The sequence below is a fragment of the Vigna unguiculata genome, chromosome 9 (genome assembly GCF_037176805.1).
Source record: "Vigna unguiculata cultivar grain cowpea cultivar isolate G323 ecotype 2 chromosome 9, ASM3717680v1, whole genome shotgun sequence".
Taxonomy (NCBI): Eukaryota; Viridiplantae; Streptophyta; class Magnoliopsida; order Fabales; family Fabaceae; genus Vigna; species Vigna unguiculata.
Window position 1 is genome coordinate 33,164,041 of NC_140800.1, and position 18,081 is coordinate 33,182,121.

Below are 18,081 nucleotides of genomic sequence, written 5' to 3' on the forward strand. Positions count from 1 at the left end.
AGGCGAGAGCCACTCGCCTAAGCGAGGATGAGTGAAAGCTTTAGGACGCTGCTATGGTTTAGCCCAAGCGAGGGACCTCACTGTTGGGCGAGAGGTTGTCTCGCTCAGGCGAGGCAGGGCTCGCCTAAGCGAGCCTGCGAGAACCTCCCAGCACTGGTCATGATCTCGCCTAATCGAGGGTTTACCGTCTAAGCGAGAGCACCCCTCTCGCCTGAGCGAAGGCCCTTGCCTTGAGCGAGATCCGCTGCAGGTTGTGTGTTTTCTTCAATTGGTAATTGGATGGTTTGATTTATGAGTTATTCTGTATGATGCATAAGGCCTGTGAAATGAAATGCATGGTATGATCTGTGGTTATAAATTGTATAGATATGATTGAGGGATCTTGGCATGTGAAACTAATGAGTGGGTTAGAAATTAAAGAGGCATGGTATTGGTATGATATGAGGCGCTATACTCATGGATTTGGGAATGACCAGTGTTATGGATTCAACATGTGGTATGAATGAGAATTGATTTCAGAGGTTGGTATGATATTATAAGCATGATAAGTGTGCCTCTTGTTGTTGGTTTATGTTTGGTATGTGACAATGCGTAATCCATTGGAATCTCTAGGTGAGATTTCAGGGTCGTGCTTCAGTGGTCGGGACGTAATTCCATGACCCCTGTTAGTGGGTGTCCATGGTGGTGCCCCATCTATATGGTCTGGTAAGGATTCAAGGTATGGTTGCATCTTGACACTCTAAGGAGTTAGTTAGTCTCACTTAGAGCGGACTGACTCTTGTGGTGAGAGTAACAGGAGGCCTAAAACTCATTGAGGGCTAACCTTGTGTGTGTGGAAATGATTCATTGTAACACTTGTAACATATAGCTCGGGGGTGAGCAGCTCAAGGGTAAGCAGAGGTATTCACCACAAGTGCAAGCATCCGCTAAATTCGACCAGACTATATGTATCCGGATGAGTCGAGTCAGAGTCTAGTGTATTGTTTGAGAAGTCAGAACATGTTTGGATGATATATAAAATGCTTGGATTGTGTGATGGCATGCTACTATTTGATGAACAGTTTTACTTTAGCTTACCCTGTTTGTTTGTTTGATTGTCTTGTATGTGGTTCTTCTTCCTTTGCGATGATCATCAATTTATTGATGTGAGCAGATGTGAGAGGTGTTCGCGGTCAACAGGGGAATGGTGACTCCGCTGCTTAGTCGTATGGACTGGATTGGTCCACTCGGGACTTTCTTTTAGGGCCACGACCCATGTATTGGCTGCTCTTTAATTTCCCAACTTTATTACTGTTGAATAGTTGTATCTGGTTCATTTGGGCATCGTGGTGTGCCTTGGTTACTGTACAAAGTTGGGTTTGTACTCCAGGATTGCGTTTATATGTTATCTTTGTGTGACGCTTCCTTTAATTATATTTATTGATTAAATGGGACGTTACACTCCACATATTGCAAAAGATAATCGATAGAAAGAAGAAAAGAAAAAAATTTGGGTTTCACATAGGATGTAATGCATCAGGGCTGGTATAGCAAGCTATATGAACCAGTCTTAGATTGGGAAACTTAATACACAATGTAGTTGGTATAGCAAGCTGTATGAACCAAGGACACTTGATGTGTGTTAGCGGTTCATCAATCACAATACACCCCACAATTCTTTGTTGTTATCGTTGTGTTGCGCTTACTAGGCCATGCGTGTGCAAAGTGTTCATGAGTGCTCTAGAGATCATGCCAAGATCTCATACAAGCGACCCCACTTGACACTCATATAGGTGATTTCATCACGTGTATGCTGCAAATCATATACTACCCGTAAGGGATATGAAAATCATTAAAACTTTGTTTAAACTAAAATTCTTACACCACAGAGAATTTTAATCACAAAGTTTATCCTCTAAAAATGCAGTCTCTAGCACTTTCACACACACACCATAGGAATAGACAGAATTGATTTAAAATCAATTTAGTGCTATCAGAACTAACAAGTGACTTGTTTTTACCCATATGAACCTTATTCATGAGATCTCCAATCACAAAGGTTGAGTTGTCATCACTTGTTTGTTTGCAAGTGGCTTAAGTCTCATTCCCCTCGATGTTTCTAATATCATGTTTCTTCCCAAGGGTTTAGTCAGAGGATCTGCTAGATTTTGTTCTGACCTCAAATAATTAATGGAAATAATTTCACTCTTTAGCACCTGCTTAACCAAATTATGTCTCAATTGAATATGTCTGTTCTTCCTATTGTAGTTCTTATTTTTAGCTATAGCTATTGCCGATTGGCAATCACAATGAATTGAAATAAATGGGGTTGGTTTCATTCCTAAAGGAATGTTTGCTAAGAAGTTTTTCAACCACTCAACCTCACTACCAGCCATTTCAAGAGCAATAAACTCAGATTCCATTATTGATCTTGCAATAATTGTTTGTCTGGCTGATCTCCATGTAATCGCACCACCCCTCAAGTTTGAATACATAACCATTAGTGGATTTTGTCTCATCTAAATCAGAGATCCAGTTAGCATCACTACACCCTTCTAGTACAACGGGAAATCCATTGTATTCATTGGCATAATCTATTGAACCTCGTAAGTATTTCATAAGTCTTGCAAGTGCATCCCAATGTTCATGATTAGGACATTAAGTGTACCTACTCAGTCCACCTACTGCATAAGCAATATCAAGTCTTGAAAAGCTCATCAAGTGCAGTAAGCTCCCAATTATCTGGGCATACTGAGGTTGAGAAACAGATTCTCATCTATTTTTCATTAATTTAGAGTTAGCATCATAAAGGGTACTCATTGGTTTGAACTCATAATATCCAAACTTCCTAAGAAGTTTCTCAATATATTGTTCTTAGGATAGTAATATATTATTTCCCTTCCTTATGATCTTAGAAACAATTTAGTTCTAGAAACTATATCAATGCATGTACCAAATATTAACATGTCATCCACATACAAACATATAATGACACATTTGCCATTTTCAGATTTAGAATACACACATTTATCAGCATCATTAGGTAAGAAACCATCACATAGTAAGACACTATCTAGTTTTCATGCCACTGTTTAGGTGCTTCTTTTAACCCATACAAAGATTTTAAAAGCTTGCATATCTTACTTTCTTGACCAGGGACAACACACCCCTCAGGTTGAGTCATATAGATTTCCTCCTCTAAATCATCATTTAGAAAAGCAGTCTTAACATCCATTTGATGTATTACTAGCTTATGGGTAGCTGCTAAGGCTAACATCGAATTGAGGAAATCCTAGTCACAGGGGGCAAAGGTGTCAAAGTAATCTATGTTGGAATTTTGAGTAAAACCTTTTGCTACTAAACTTGCTTTATGCTTATCTATGGATCCATCTGGGTGATATTTTTTCTTAAATATCCACTACAACCAATGGGTTTTGCTCCTTTAGGCAAATCTACTAAGGTCTAAGTATTATTTTTCTGAATTGATTCAATTTTAGTCCTAATGGCCTTATCCCACTATTTTGCATCAGGAACTCTAGTAGTCTTTAGAAAGCTTGTTGGATCATTTTCAACTAGATAGGTATAAAAGTCATCTCCAAAAGAAGTTTCCTTCCTTTGTCTTTTACTTCTTCTCAAAACCTCACACATGGCATCACTATTATTATCTATAGACTGTTTAGGTGTCTCACTAACCTTTAAAGGAAATATATGTTCAAAGAACTCAACATTTTTTGTCTCCACAATAGTATTATGTTCAATTACATCACTTTTAAGAACAAGAACCTATAGGCAGCACCATGTTCGGCATAGCCTAAAAACATACAATTAGAGGTTTTAGAGCCTATTTTTCTTTTCTTAGGATCAAATAACATTACCTTAGCTAGGCACCCCCACACTCTTAGATATTTAAGATTAGGTTGATAACCTCTCCACAATTCATAAGGTGTTTTACCAGTTTTCTTATGAGGTATCCTATTTTGTAAAAAACACGTAGCAAGAAGGGCTTCTCCCCAAAGGTTATCAGGTGCACTAGAACTAATAAGCATGACATTCATCATTTCGTTAAGAGTTCTATTCTTTCTCTCAGCTACTCCATTAGACTTAGGTGAATATGGTGGGGTTACTTCATGGATGATACCTTCTCTAACACAATATTTATTAAACAAAACATATTCACCACCTCTATCTGATCTAATCCTTTTAATTTTCTTATTCAATTGATTTTCTACTTTTGCCTTATATTTTAAAAACACATAGAAAGTTTCATCTTTATGCTTGATTAAGTACACTTTAGTGTATCTAGAATAATCATCTATAAATGTTACAAAGTAATTTTTACCACCTCTAGACATAGTTTGTTTTAAGTCGGCTAGATCAAAATGAATTAACCCTAATAATTCATATTGACGTTCTATAGGATAACAAGTTTTCTTTGTTATTTTAGATTCTACACATATATCACATTTTCCACTTTGTTTATCATGCATATTAATCCTAGTCGTTGCAATTTCATAATATACGAAGAATTCATGTGTCCTAATCTAGCATGCCACATATCATATGAGTCAATGATATAAGCAGAAGAAGATTCCTTAATAATTTCTAAAATATTGAGTACAAAGAGACCTTGATCACAATATCCCTTTCCCACGAAAACATTATTTTTTGTCATTACAATCTTGTCAGATTCGAATGACACTTTAACCCCAACTTTTTCCAATAGTGCTACAGATATTAGATTAACTCTAATAGAGGGCACATGTAGCACATCACTCAAGGCCAGAGTCTTTCCCGATGTGAGTTTCAGAAGAACCTTTTCCTTTCCCAAGGACAAGAGTTGTCCTGGAGTGACCAAGATAGATGTGTTCTTCTCCTTCCCCTATATTGGTATAGGAGGTAAAAGCACTTCTGTTTGCACATATGTGCCTGGTAGCACCAGAGTCTACGACCCACTTACTCACATTGGTAATCAAATTTACTTGTGAAACGACCGCAACTATAGTATCTTCCCCTTGAACTATATTTGCCCTAGGAGGATTGTCGTTTCTTGCTCTACACCTGCACTGAGGTGCATGATAGCTAGGGTTCCCACATACGAAACAATTTCCCTTTTTCTTAAAGGTGGGGTTAGATCCTTTGGGAAGGGAATTTCGAAGATTACTTTTCTTATTGTGATCAGGTTTATTCTCGTATCTTTTTGGTGCAGGTTTTTCTTCTACAATGTTAACTTTTGCAGATAATGCTTTGGCCCTTGCAGTAGCACATTCCTGCCTGTTGGTATCTTCGACTATGATATGTGTAATGAGCTCTTGAATCGACATCTTCTTGTGCCTGTGTTTCAGCTGTTGTTTATAGTCAGTCTAAGATGACGGTAGTTTCTCAATCAGGAGTTCTGAAACAAACTCATCAGGAAGGATTATGTTCTCTGCTTTAATATCTTCAAGTAGCTTGTGATCTTCGTTGATTTGGATCTTAATGTCCTTATCTTCAATCATCTCCCATCGGTAGTAGTTTCCTATGATGAATCTTTGTCTCACTACGTCTTCAGCAGTATATTTGAGGATCAACGAATCCCAAATTTCTTTCGCTTCCTTGTATGAACAATACACATCAAACAGGTCATTAGACAATGCACTAAGTAAAGTGTGTCAACATACCTTATTTGCATGAATCCAGTCTTCAATTTGTTTTGAAGGGATATTGGAGTTGGGCTTTGAGGATGTGAGAGCAATAGCAACTCCATACATGTCTAAAAGGGTAGACACACGTTCTTGCCAACATCGAAAGTTCTGTCCAGAGAATACCTCAATTTTTAACACATCCAGAAAAGGTTTTGCAAAGACTTTGAGTTCTGGAAAAAGTATTTGGATTCTCCGTAAAGGATGTGTTGTTGTTGTTGTTGTCAGCCATAAGTTCTTAAGATTGTTGTAGTAGCTGACAATAATCACGAACCAAAAAGTCTTCCTGAGGTGTGTAAATTCACTGCCCTTAAGGACTTATCCGCGGTGTATTGCGCAAGCTCCCCAAAATACAACAGGAACTTCTCAAAATTTCCAAAGATCTCAAAACTAGCAAAATAACTCTTAAAAAAAAGTAAATAAATAAATCCAGAATGAGAGAAGAAATATAAGAGAGAACTAGAGAGAATGAATGAGAATATTAAAGTGTGCGTTTGAGGGAGGAGAATGATGCTCTATTGATGGTGGATGCGGGTATAAATGGGCCAAATCCATGGCCTGCGAGAGAAGAAAAAAAAAACTCATAACAATCCCAACATTTAAAATATATGGTTGCAACAATGCAGCATATTTGCATCTGAAATGAAGGAAAAAAATCACGCTCTCGGGTGTAACTGCTTTTGCAATAAATTGTAATATATGTATAACAGCTAACACATTATCCAATCCAATTGGACATTGAGGTGGTGTTCATATAGGTGTATAAAAGATAATAACGCAAACAACCTACTATACAAATATTTGTAAAACATCATTCTAATAAGTGTGACAGACAAGTTCTAAACTTAAAATAAAATTCTTTGACCAAAATTGAATCAGCAGCAGAAGGAAATTTTCATGGTTCAACATATAATTCCATGGCGTTTTACCTTCCCACGTTAAAGCTGCAAGAGCAGGATTGCTTCTGTGGAATTTTAACTTCTCCCTCTTGAAGCAAAAGAAGGAAAAATTCAATGAGAGGACAGAATGAATTCTTCTAGTGATCATACATTCAGTCATCATTGCTGAAGTTGTTGAAGAATTCTACGAGGCACTAACAAACAACGGGAAGGTGATTGCGTGATACAATAGGTGTGTGCGATTCACTCTGATGTGGTGATGGTGGCTCTTTTCTTGTTGGCAAACAAAGAACAGAGAAAGACTCTCAGGCACAGGCCATAAGGGCCAGATTTCAAGGTTTCATGGTTATGTGTTATGTTTTTAATACCTACATCACAAAATTTCTCAAAAGTGTTGAAGTTTTTCAAGCGTGGATTCATATAAAGTTATATTTGAGTTTTCAAAATTAAATTGTTTGTGGTGCTACTTTAGAATAATGTTATTTTCTCTCAAATAACAAAGTTTCGTATTGAAACTATTTATTTGATTTAGACGACTTGTAATATTTATTCTTTGAGGAGTTTTCCACAAAGTTAACTTGTAATACTTATGTGTACAAAAGAGAATGAGCAGCCCAAGAAATATAATATTTGAGAAACATGATTGTGAGAATGGCGACAATAGAATTCTAAACTTAAAATACTTTTCCCTGGCACTTCTCTATGAGACCAAGTATACATGAGTAGCACTAGGAAATTTGGAAGGTTCAATATATGAATGTTAAATAACATATTTTTCTTCCTACCATAAATCAAATAGAGCACGATGGCTGGTAGGAAAACACCTTCCTCCACCAGAAATCATGAGCGTCTGACACAAAAACACAATTTGTGATAACAAAAAGAAATGAAGAACTGACAACAACACTGAGCTTCAAGGAGTGCGGATAGGATGGGAAGAAAGGAGCAATGTAGGACAAAACATGAAAACATTTTTTGTTCTTGCCAGGTTACTTGTTCTTGAAAAGTTCCAAACAGTGTTCCTGGTCTAAGTTCCTGCTCCAAAACTTCTTATAATATTCAGCATACGTATATCCTCTGTATACGGCTTCAGATCCATCTTCAGTGAGTGGTTTAGCTGGGCTAATCAATGCCTCATCGTTCGGACAAAGAAATGAAGCCACAGAAAGCCTGGGCTTATCAACATTCACAACAGCACGGTGCCATACACTCTTATAAAGCCCATTACTCAAAGCCTGCACACCACTCAAGCCCAGTTTCATATTGGTTATCACATTGTGTGGGCTGAATTCTGACACAAGATCCAGCTCACAAAAGAAGTTGGGCCAAGAGACAAACACATAAAACCCACATGCAAACGAAGCGAAACAAAATTTAAAGCGGTGTTTGGTTGACGTAATTACCTGGAGTTGATCGCCGATGTTAATGACGAAGGCATTGGGGTGGGGCTTAACGGCGAGCCATTTTCCGTCCTTGAGAACTTGAAGACCGGCAACGTGGAGATCTTGGAGCAGAATTGTGAGTGCATTCGGGTCGGTGTGACCCGGTAACCCATAAGTGAGTTCCGGTTGTGGGCACGGTGGATAATAGTTCACCGCCATGTGTTGCCCCTGTTCACCCAAAACATTCTTTATGTAATCTTTCTCCAGCCCCAAACTCTCTCCTATGTATTCCTCTATTCTCAACCCTAATTCCCGAACCTCTTCGCAGTATTTTTTCACGCTTTCCCTGCCGAATCATATTCCAAATTCCAATTCATAAACAATTTTAGATTATTCCCTTATGATTTGGGGGTAAAAAGTGCGCAGAATGACCCCATAACTGAAAAGGCATAACGGAACAGAAGTAGGGACAAGCTTCAGATCAGAATATTAATGAATTAAAGACGTTACGTCAACACGCAAATGTCCACTGACGTCACTGCTCATTCAATGCCACGTCACTCCAACTATCACTAAAATGACATTTGGGCCCTGACTCACATTTCACACATAAAACAAAAACAATGTGAAAAAATTAAATAATTTATATTTTCATTATATAATAACTCACCTTATCTTTTCCTCAAAACCTGATAGGCTCTGTGTGGATCTCGTAATTTGTTTTTATTCTTTCACTTTTTTAAATACTCCAAACTACCTCAACAAAACAGTTTTTCTTTTTCAGCTATTTATTAACAAATTCCATCCACATATGCATATCGTGTACACAAACACAAACACACATTATTTTTTTATACAATAGAAAATTAAATAAATACAAAACCGTAGCATCATATATTTATAAACGGTAAACAATTCAAATATTTATACCAAGGGTTCTTTCAAAACTTAATTTACATGCTATTAAACTTTATTTATATTAATTAATATAAATTATTACATTATTTATAATAAAATGTTATTTCTATTTATTTTGAATACTTATAATTTCAAATATTTTCCTTTCTTTTTTGAGTGTCTATCCGGAAGACACATTGCATGTAGTCACATGATCAGTGGGTAGAAAACGTTGAAAATAGATTCAAAAACATTATGTTCGTTTTGAGTTACGAAAAAAAATTAAATAAAGTAAAAGTATATTTCATTTTGTATGATGGAAATTCTATGTATTCTTAATTTCTTTATCTGGTTCATTAACCCGCTTCTACCCAAAGTTGAAATTAATTAGTTTAATTTTTTTGATGGCATATAGTGCATTTTGAGCTCTGAGTTTATAATCGACACATCCATCATACTTTAAAAAATAGAATGTTTTTTAAGACTTTGAATTAAAAAAAAAAAAAAAAACTGTGCTTGCTTAGGTGGGTAAATGGGTGAAAAAATACGATATAAAAATATAATTCTTGAATTCATTTTTTAAATAATTAAATATCTTATAATATAGTACATACATGGTTTTCCTCACATTTACTTTGTAAAGCAGAAAGTTTCTTTCCCATGTGGGTTCAATTAATTATGAATTGATATGGGCGCTTTATCCTTTTCGTGTGTGTTTTATTTTTCGACTCTATAATGTCAACAGTACAACCCAACACAGAAGGAAATCAGATTTCAAAGCACTCAATAGGTACCGTATTTCTAGTTTTTTTTTTCTTTTTTCCAAAAAATTATTTATTAAATAGCATATGATCCCCGACAGGACCACAGTACTTTATTGCGAAAGTTGTGCCAATTAATTTTCCAAAGGCAAATATGATAAATAGACACGTGCATTACTTAAAAGTTTATGTTTGTACTTTTCAAAAGTATTCGTGTATCTATTATTTCACCAATTTCAGTAAAATAAAAAAAGTTAAATATTTGTTTTTGTCATATTTTAGTTTCATTAAAATTTAAAATTAGTCATTTTTTAAAATTTTTGATTAATTTTTTATTTTTAAAATGTATGAATTTAGTCATTTTAATCAAATTTTCTTAAATTTATTTAATGTTTCAAATGCATTTCAGGATAATATTTGAATTTTTTACATCGTTTGACACATTTTTACTTCAATGTTAACTCAAATATTATCATAAAATACGTTTAAAATATCAAATATCAAATAAACTTAACAAAATTTGGTAAAAAAAACTAGGGTTAAATATGTTTTTGGTCCCTCAAGTTTTAGTGAATTTTGGAATTAGTCCCTCATCAAAACTTTATACCAATTTAGTCCTTCATCTTTAAAAATGCTTGAATTTAGTTCTTTTAACCAAATTTTGTTAAGTTTATCTGACGTTTCAAGCACATTTCATGATAGTATTTAAGTTAACATTGAAGAAAAAATGTGTCAAACAATGTAAATAATTTAAATACTATCATGAAATGCGCTTGAAACGTCAGATAAACTTAACAAAATTTGGTTAAAATGACTAAATTCACGCATCTTGAAAGATGAAAGACTAAATTGGTCAAAAGTTTTGATGAGGGACTAATTCCAAATTTCGCTGAAACTTGAGGGATAAAAACATATTTAACCCAAAAAACTAAATAGATGTATTTCTAAAGATAAGGAACTAGATTAATATAAAATTTTGAAGAATAACTAATTTCAAAATTGACTTCAATTTGAGGGACCAAAACATATTTATTTAATCTAATAAAAAAATATTGTGAATATACTAAGATTTAATTATATCATTACGTATGCTAATTAAATTTGTTAATTTCATAATAGGTGTATTATTTTCTAGAACAACATAGAGTATTGGCTCGAAAGAAGAAAATGGAGAGGGTAGGAAACTGGAACGGTCGAAAAGAAGTTATGTAAAAAGGGTATTATTATTACATGTGATTTGGTTTGGTATTAGGAGGGAAGGCAGAAAAGTGTTGTCCACATGACAAAGGGATGGATGTTTTCCTAATCATCCAAAAAGTATGCAAAATTAGAATTTAAAATTTGAACACATTTCTATTTTGAAATTTAAGCATTTATATTTTTGAACCTATTAGAAAAAAAGATATGAATGTGTGGGAGGAGACTTACTTGAAAGAGGGAGGACTAGAAGGCCATTCAGGAACATATTTGTCCAATGGGTAGCAATGAAGTCTGAGATAATCCCTCCAATTATGGACGGTCTCTTTCTTCACATTGAAACTAGTGGAGAGTCTTGTTGTTTTTGAAGGGTCTTCAGAGTACAACTTCAGTTTCTCCTCCACAGGCAATTTGAAGAAACCATGTGCCACCTCTGTCATTTCCCGAACAGCTTCTACACCCACCCCGTGATTCATCACCTGTTTCAATTTTTATTCTAAATTATTTAATCCTCATTTCTTAAATCGAAAATATATATATAATTCATAACCACACAGCCTCTGCACCTGGAAAAACCCAAAGGACCTGCACGCTTCACCGATTTCCCGCACAATCTGGGCTCTGTTTTCACAACCCAAATCGACTATCGGAACATCCTCGAACTCCGACACTTCGCCCAGACGAGGTCGCTCCGATTCCGGTCGGATGTAACTCTCCGGCAGATTTGAGTACTGGACTCCGGAAGAAATCACCTTTGTGTCCATATTTAATATCCTTAACTCTCTACCTTCTTAAATACCAAAAACAAATTTCATAACAGATTAAATAAATAACGCTATGGGGACTTAGCAGGGGAATACGAAGAAGATAATTCTTTTTATTTATTTTATTTTTCTTATCCTCGTCCTTATTCTAGACCACTGTTCTTACAAACCTCTAAACATTGCACCCTTTGACAAAACTCTGAGAACAAAACAGCAGAAAAAATGGAAACCAAACCCTAAGGGAAAAGGCAAGGGATGAGAGAAAAACTGTGAAACAAGAGAATAACACTACGGGGACTGTGGAGTGGGAAGTATATAACCACTGAGCAGTTTCGCGAATGATAAGCTTAAGACTGAGCATATGCTTATTTATATACAAGATGAAGGGGCAATAAAAAAGAGAAATTTTTTTTTTTTTTTTTTTTATCGTCCTTATTTTGGACCATTTCCAAATCTTTCTGTTTCCTTTATTATTTTAAAGGTTAAAATAATAATTAGTCCTCTCTACTAGACAAATTAGTTTGGAATCAAACAAAGATATCAGATTTCGTCAGTAAAATAGTATGAGATGCCTGAACATTAGTCCCTCTTGTTAGTAGTGCTTGTTTTAGCACTTTTCGGACAAACTAAGATGTTTTATCTTTCTAACCGAAATCCCCATAATGGCTTTCTAGACAGGTGTTCCAGCTTTCATGTCGAATTTGCAAATTTTTGTGAACTGAAGGTTAACATCATTACTATAAAAGGATTAATATCCCCATTTAAGAAACCCTATGTTTCTGTTTTGAAAAAAACCAGTGTCCATTTGTTTCTCGTTCTTTCACAATTTCTTTTAGTGAAACTGTAGTGGTGGATAAACATCGAAGGAGTTGTATTGCAATGTTTTGAGGTGTTTATGAACCATCAGTTTCATACTTTCACAAAAAAACAGAGAAGCTTTTGGCCCTTGTTTCCTTCTTCTGACTCTGAGTATTTATATTTGAGACACAATTTCAACTATATTTGTTTTCTTCTTAAACCATGATGGTTATTTGTTGAAAAACTCAAAATTCATTCAAAGGGAGTGGTTAGACTCGGTAGGAGGTGGCTTAACAAATATTGCGAACCAGGTAATTTTAACATTGACATCCGACTTTTTTTTTTCTGATATCGACCTCCATTATTATGTTATTTTGCTCATTTATGAATGTTGATATCCAATAACCAATATATTAAATTATATTAAAATAATTTTTTCAATTAAAATTTAAAAAATAATTTATTTAACATAATTATTTTTTAAATATTTATTTAAAATAACATAAAAAAATGCATTTTATTTTTTTAAATTTCAACTTTATAAATATTTAAAATATAATTATTACAAAAAGTAATAATAAAACATTTAATATAATTTAATCTATGATAATCTGATTAATAAAAATGTAAAAATAATAATAAAATAATTTAACAACTAAAAATTTTAATATAATTTAATCCATTTTAACCGGACGTAGAGATCCGGTAACATATTAAAAAAATGTTTTCTTTTAAATTAAATTAACATAATAATATTTCAAATATTTATACAAATAAAGAAAAATAAGTTTTATTTTTTTAAATTTTAATTAAATACAAATTAAAAAATTTAACATAATTTTACATATGTTAACCCGGAGGTGAAAATCCGGTTAACATTCTTTTAAAGAATATTTTTTAAAATTTGAAGTAATAAATATTAACATAATAATTCTTTTAAATTTTATATAAACTAATATAAAATAAAATATATTTTGTTTTGTTTAAATTTTAATTTAATGAATATTTACACAAAATTTAACAAATATTTAAATTAATATAAATTAAAAAATTTAACATATATTAACCGATGTAGTATTCCGGATAATTTTTTTGAAATTGTTTTTTTCAAATTAAAAATAATAAATATTAATATAATAAATTTTTAATATTTATATAAGTTAATATAAGTAAAATACTTTTTATTTGGTTAAATCTTGGAGATAAGATTAGAGACAGAAAAATATGTTACTTTTAACTTAGGACAAAATAAGAATTTAAAAGATTCCTAGGAGTACAAAATAAATGTCGAGAGATGCATGGAAAAATATGTTACTTTTAACTTATGACTAAACATTTTCTGTAAACTAAAAAAAAGCGCACACAGAACAATAGAAATTTTAATAGATTATAAAATTGCTTAAATTGTTCGTGAGAGGTATAATCATTTACGTAGAAAAACAACAAATTAAAACATTATTGTTTTCAGTTTTTAATTCTTAAGAATATAATCGATTATGTTTGTGTTTATAATTTATTAAATCAATTTTTACAAATTAATGATCATCGTGTTTAATTGATTAAATAGTATAATAATGGATTATTTTAAAGAGACATTTTAAAATATTTTCAAAATTTTGTTATAATAATTGATTATCAGCTAACATAATCAGTTATATATGTTTGTGTCTCTTTTTGAATTAAATTTTCAAATCTCAATACAAAGAGTAACAATTTAAATCTTTGCAAGAATATTTTGTAATTGTTAAGACAAATTTGTACACATGTTTTATTTTATCAAAATGCAATCTCTAAGTGCTAATTTAAAAAATTTCTCAAAAGTTATATTGTGTTAAGAGATGACAATGGAAGGAGACAACAAGGAGTTTTGCTATTTCATACTTATCCTAAAAAAAACTCATCATAATTTTTATACTCAAATCTAATGAACATAAAAATTTTGTCTTATCTCTATCTCCACGGATAATGGGTATACTCATACTCGTGTTTGTATACACTTTCTTTCTGTTTCAATATCAAAAATTAATTCTTATAAAATAATAAAAAATTATACCCAAGAAAATATAATATTTTTAAATATTCAATATCAGAAGGGATATTTTTGTTTTTCCAATATCAAATAATTAGAAAGAAATTATAATTGTATATATTTTAAATTAAAGTATCAAATAAAATTTAATGAAAACCAAAATATTTATTAAATTTACAAACATTAATAAAACAAAATTGATAAAATTAAAAAATATTTTTTAAAAAAACAAATATTCAAATTGAAAAATATTTTAAGTGTCTCTTTACTTCCTCAAAGTTCTAATGAGATATATTTTTTAATACCGTAACAAAAATTATAATCCACTACTTGAACGAAATCACACAAAGAATAAATTTAAACTAATAATAATTTAAATTTATCTTAAATCTTTCATCTATCGAACTTCTATAAATGTTGGATGACGATAAATCATAACAATGACATTAAATTATTATATTATCGTAAATGATTTTTTTGTATACAATTGCAATAATAAAATTACACTTATGATAATGAGTTAGAAAATGAAAATAATTATATAAAAAATATCAAAATAGTATTCTATATGATAAAAATAAACAACAAATAAAAGTATTAAAAAAAGGTAAAAGTGATCCCATGTATGTCGTAGAAACCATTTGATAGACCAATTAATGAAATATCAAAAAAGAAAACAAATGTATAAGTAAGGGCATGAAGATGAAAAATACCTTAAAAATTTAATAAATTTTTTATATTACCTACTAAATGAAGGGTTTGCCTTATTGATCGCTTAAGTTGAAAGTTAAATTCTCATATGAAAAATTAAACAATAAATAAAACATTAAAAGAAGAACAAATATTCAAATGTGAAACATTAAAAAATATTTAATTGATATATATATATATATATATATATATATATATATATATATATATATATATATTACATATATACATACATCACTCATTTCTAAAAGACATATATTCATCACCTTTATCAGACCAAAGAATCTTGATTTTTCATTCCATTTGACTTGTAACTCAAAATTTTATAATTTGAATAGTCTCTTACTAAACTTCTTAACCTTTGTAATAGCATGCCACATATCACAAGTTTCAACATTAGTGATATTCAAGGAAGAACTACTAAATATTTTATTTGAACATAAAGGCATAACACTTAACTTAAACATATCATCACAAATATATCATTTACCAAACATATCTACAAATAACAACTCTATTGCACTTAAAAACAAGTTTATGTAATAAATAAAGTATTTTTTATTAGAAAAATTAACATTAGTCCCATAATCTATAAACTAATTAAATCACTCATCATTGCTAGTGACATTTTAGATGGAAAAACAAAGACAACAACATATAGTAATAGTATTAACCTCTAGGTTTATAATTAGACAAAAGTATTTGACAATTTTTTGAGAAAAATAATATTTTTCTTCAATACAAAGACACATAATTATGTTTTAAACTTTGAGAACTAGTCATGAGGGAGACAAGATTTAAATCATAAAACTCTAAGCATTGTGTTAATTAAAATAATATCTTTTTTAATTTTATGTCGTAAACAATATTTTCAAATTCATAAATATGATAAAAAATACATTTATGTCAGTCATCATTTTTCACAAAAAATCAAGATAAACATTTATTTTCACAAATGTATAATGTAGTTCAAGTGCTTCCTATAACTCAATAGTATTTTTTGTACGATAATTTTATAAACGCTGTCATACAAAACAATTAAAATACATTTGTGATATAGAATATCTTTGTCCGAGTTAGAAATACAGAATGTCAAAGCACCAATTAATATAATAGAGAAAACAATAATAATATCAATCACATATAAATTATTCAATGAACCAGAATTTGATTTGTCCATAATTTCATTTATTGTTACTAGCAAAAAAAAAAAAATACATCCATACAATTTATTGACTTGTTTGAGAAAGTCTTAATCATAACCATAACAAACATAATATATAATATTATCACAATTTTATAATAAAGTGAATAAAAGGAGTAATTATAAATAAAGTAGAACAACAAAATTTCCTCTCCAAGAATGTTGGGAAAATATTAATCAAAATAAATAATAATAATTATTAGAGCTAGACAAAGATATAGGTAATAAATATATATCAAGTCAAATAAATAATACGTTAAAATACTCAGTTGGTCCTCGTTTTTGTAGCAAAATCTCAATTTGGTCCTCATATTTTTATTAGTCTCAATTAGGTCCTCATTTTTGTATAGTATTAATTAAGTCATTTCCGTCAGTAGAGAACTAACATCGTTATGTAGGTGTCACGTGTTAGCTTCTCATTTTTTTGAATTTTTTGAATTTTTTATTTTTTTTGAATTTTTTTTTAAATTTTTATTTTAAAAAAAAATATTTATGCCACGTGTCAAGTTTGTAGTGTGCCACATGTCAATCTAATATGGTGACACATGCCAAATTATTGTATGAATCTCAATTTAGTCCTCATATTTGTTAATTTGATTTGATTTTAGTCCCAAATTTTTTTAAAAAAATTTAATTTCATGTGCTCCAAATTTAGAACAAATTTAATCTTTTATAAATGTAATGATGATACTTTTATTACAAGTGATATTTCTATTACATATTTTTAACAATATTTAATTTATTTAAATTTATATTTTACATTAAACTTTATTTAAATTTTATTTTAAAATTATAAATATATAGATTAATAAATTTATATTCGAAATAGTTGTATAATATTCAATATCAACAATATTTTAGAGTTGGCTTAAAAATAACAATTTTATAAATTCAAATGTAAAATTTTAAAATAATTTTATAACAAATTAAAATAAATATATTTAAAATTTTAATATTAAATACAATTAATATTACTAAAATATTTAATAAAAATATCAATTTTAATAAAAATAATCATAATATTATATAAAAGTAAAATTTGTTCTAAATTTGGAGAACACGAAATTAAATTTTTTTAAAAATATTTGGGACCGAAATCAAATCAAATTAACAAATATGAGGACCAAATTGAGATTCAAACAATAATTTGACACGTGTCACAATATTAGATTGACACGTGACACACTACAGACGTGACACGTGGCATAAATATTTTTTTTAAAAAAACTTAAAAATTTAAAAAAAAATTCAAAAATTCAAAAAAATTCAAAAAATTCAAAAAAATTCAAAAATTCAAAAAAACGAGAAGCTGACACGTGGCACCTACTTAACGGTGTTAGTTCTCTACTAACGGAAAGGACCTAATTGATACTAATTTACAAAAATGATGACCTAATTGAGACTAATAAAAATACGATGACCAAATCGAGATTTTGCGATATAAATGAGGACCAACGAAGTATTTTAACCTAAATAATAAGAATATAAGACAAAAATAAAAATGAAAAAAGGTTCACACAGAGTCGGGTAAACATACTTTTTTCTCTCGTAGAACGCTGTCCTTAGAGAGAAAACGCTCCTACAACATAGGACAAAACAAAATATTATATGTGTTTCTCTCCCAAAATACAACAACATGTTAGATTGATCGAGTGAAGTAAAGAATATTTGAACCTTATAAACATCAATGTTTAAAAGACTGGAAACAGTTTTCTATAAGTTGTTGTTGTGGTACTTGTTTTGTCTTTTCCTCATGAAAATAGTAGTATTTATAGGTAAAAG

The 18,081-nt window shown here is 30.8% G+C and overlaps 1 protein-coding gene and 1 pseudogene across 1 annotated transcript; both read right to left on the minus strand.

Moving 5' to 3' along the window:
- Window positions 1-3,397: 3,397 nt before the first annotated feature.
- Window positions 3,398-7,028, minus strand: LOC146883919 (uncharacterized; annotated as a pseudogene).
- A 251-nt stretch (window positions 7,029-7,279) lies between these two features.
- On the minus strand, window positions 7,280-11,903 carry DMR6 (2-oxoglutarate (2OG) and Fe(II)-dependent oxygenase superfamily protein). The gene is made up of 4 exons (XM_028086488.2): window positions 11,360-11,903; window positions 11,025-11,272; window positions 7,960-8,284; window positions 7,280-7,791 (listed from the first exon to the last, which is right to left on the minus strand). Exons 1-4 carry the CDS (start codon window positions 11,555-11,557, stop codon window positions 7,546-7,548), a joined length of 1,017 nt encoding a protein of 338 aa, XP_027942289.1. The 5' UTR covers window positions 11,558-11,903; the 3' UTR covers window positions 7,280-7,545.
- Window positions 11,904-18,081: the final 6,178 nt, after the last annotated feature.

Excerpts from the sequence above, each read along its gene's own strand:
- DMR6 (XM_028086488.2), bottom strand. The coding sequence starts at position 11,557 with ATGGACACAAAGGTGATTTCTTCCGGAGTCCAGTACTCAAATCTGCCG. Across the intron at positions 11,273-11,359 it reads GGTCCTTTGGGTTTTTCCAG|GTGATGAATCACGGGGTGGG; the intron begins GTGCAGAGGCTG and ends AAATTGAAACAG. Across the intron at positions 8,285-11,024 it reads TCTAGTCCTCCCTCTTTCAA|GGAAAGCGTGAAAAAATACT; the intron begins GTAAGTCTCCTC and ends ATGATTCGGCAG.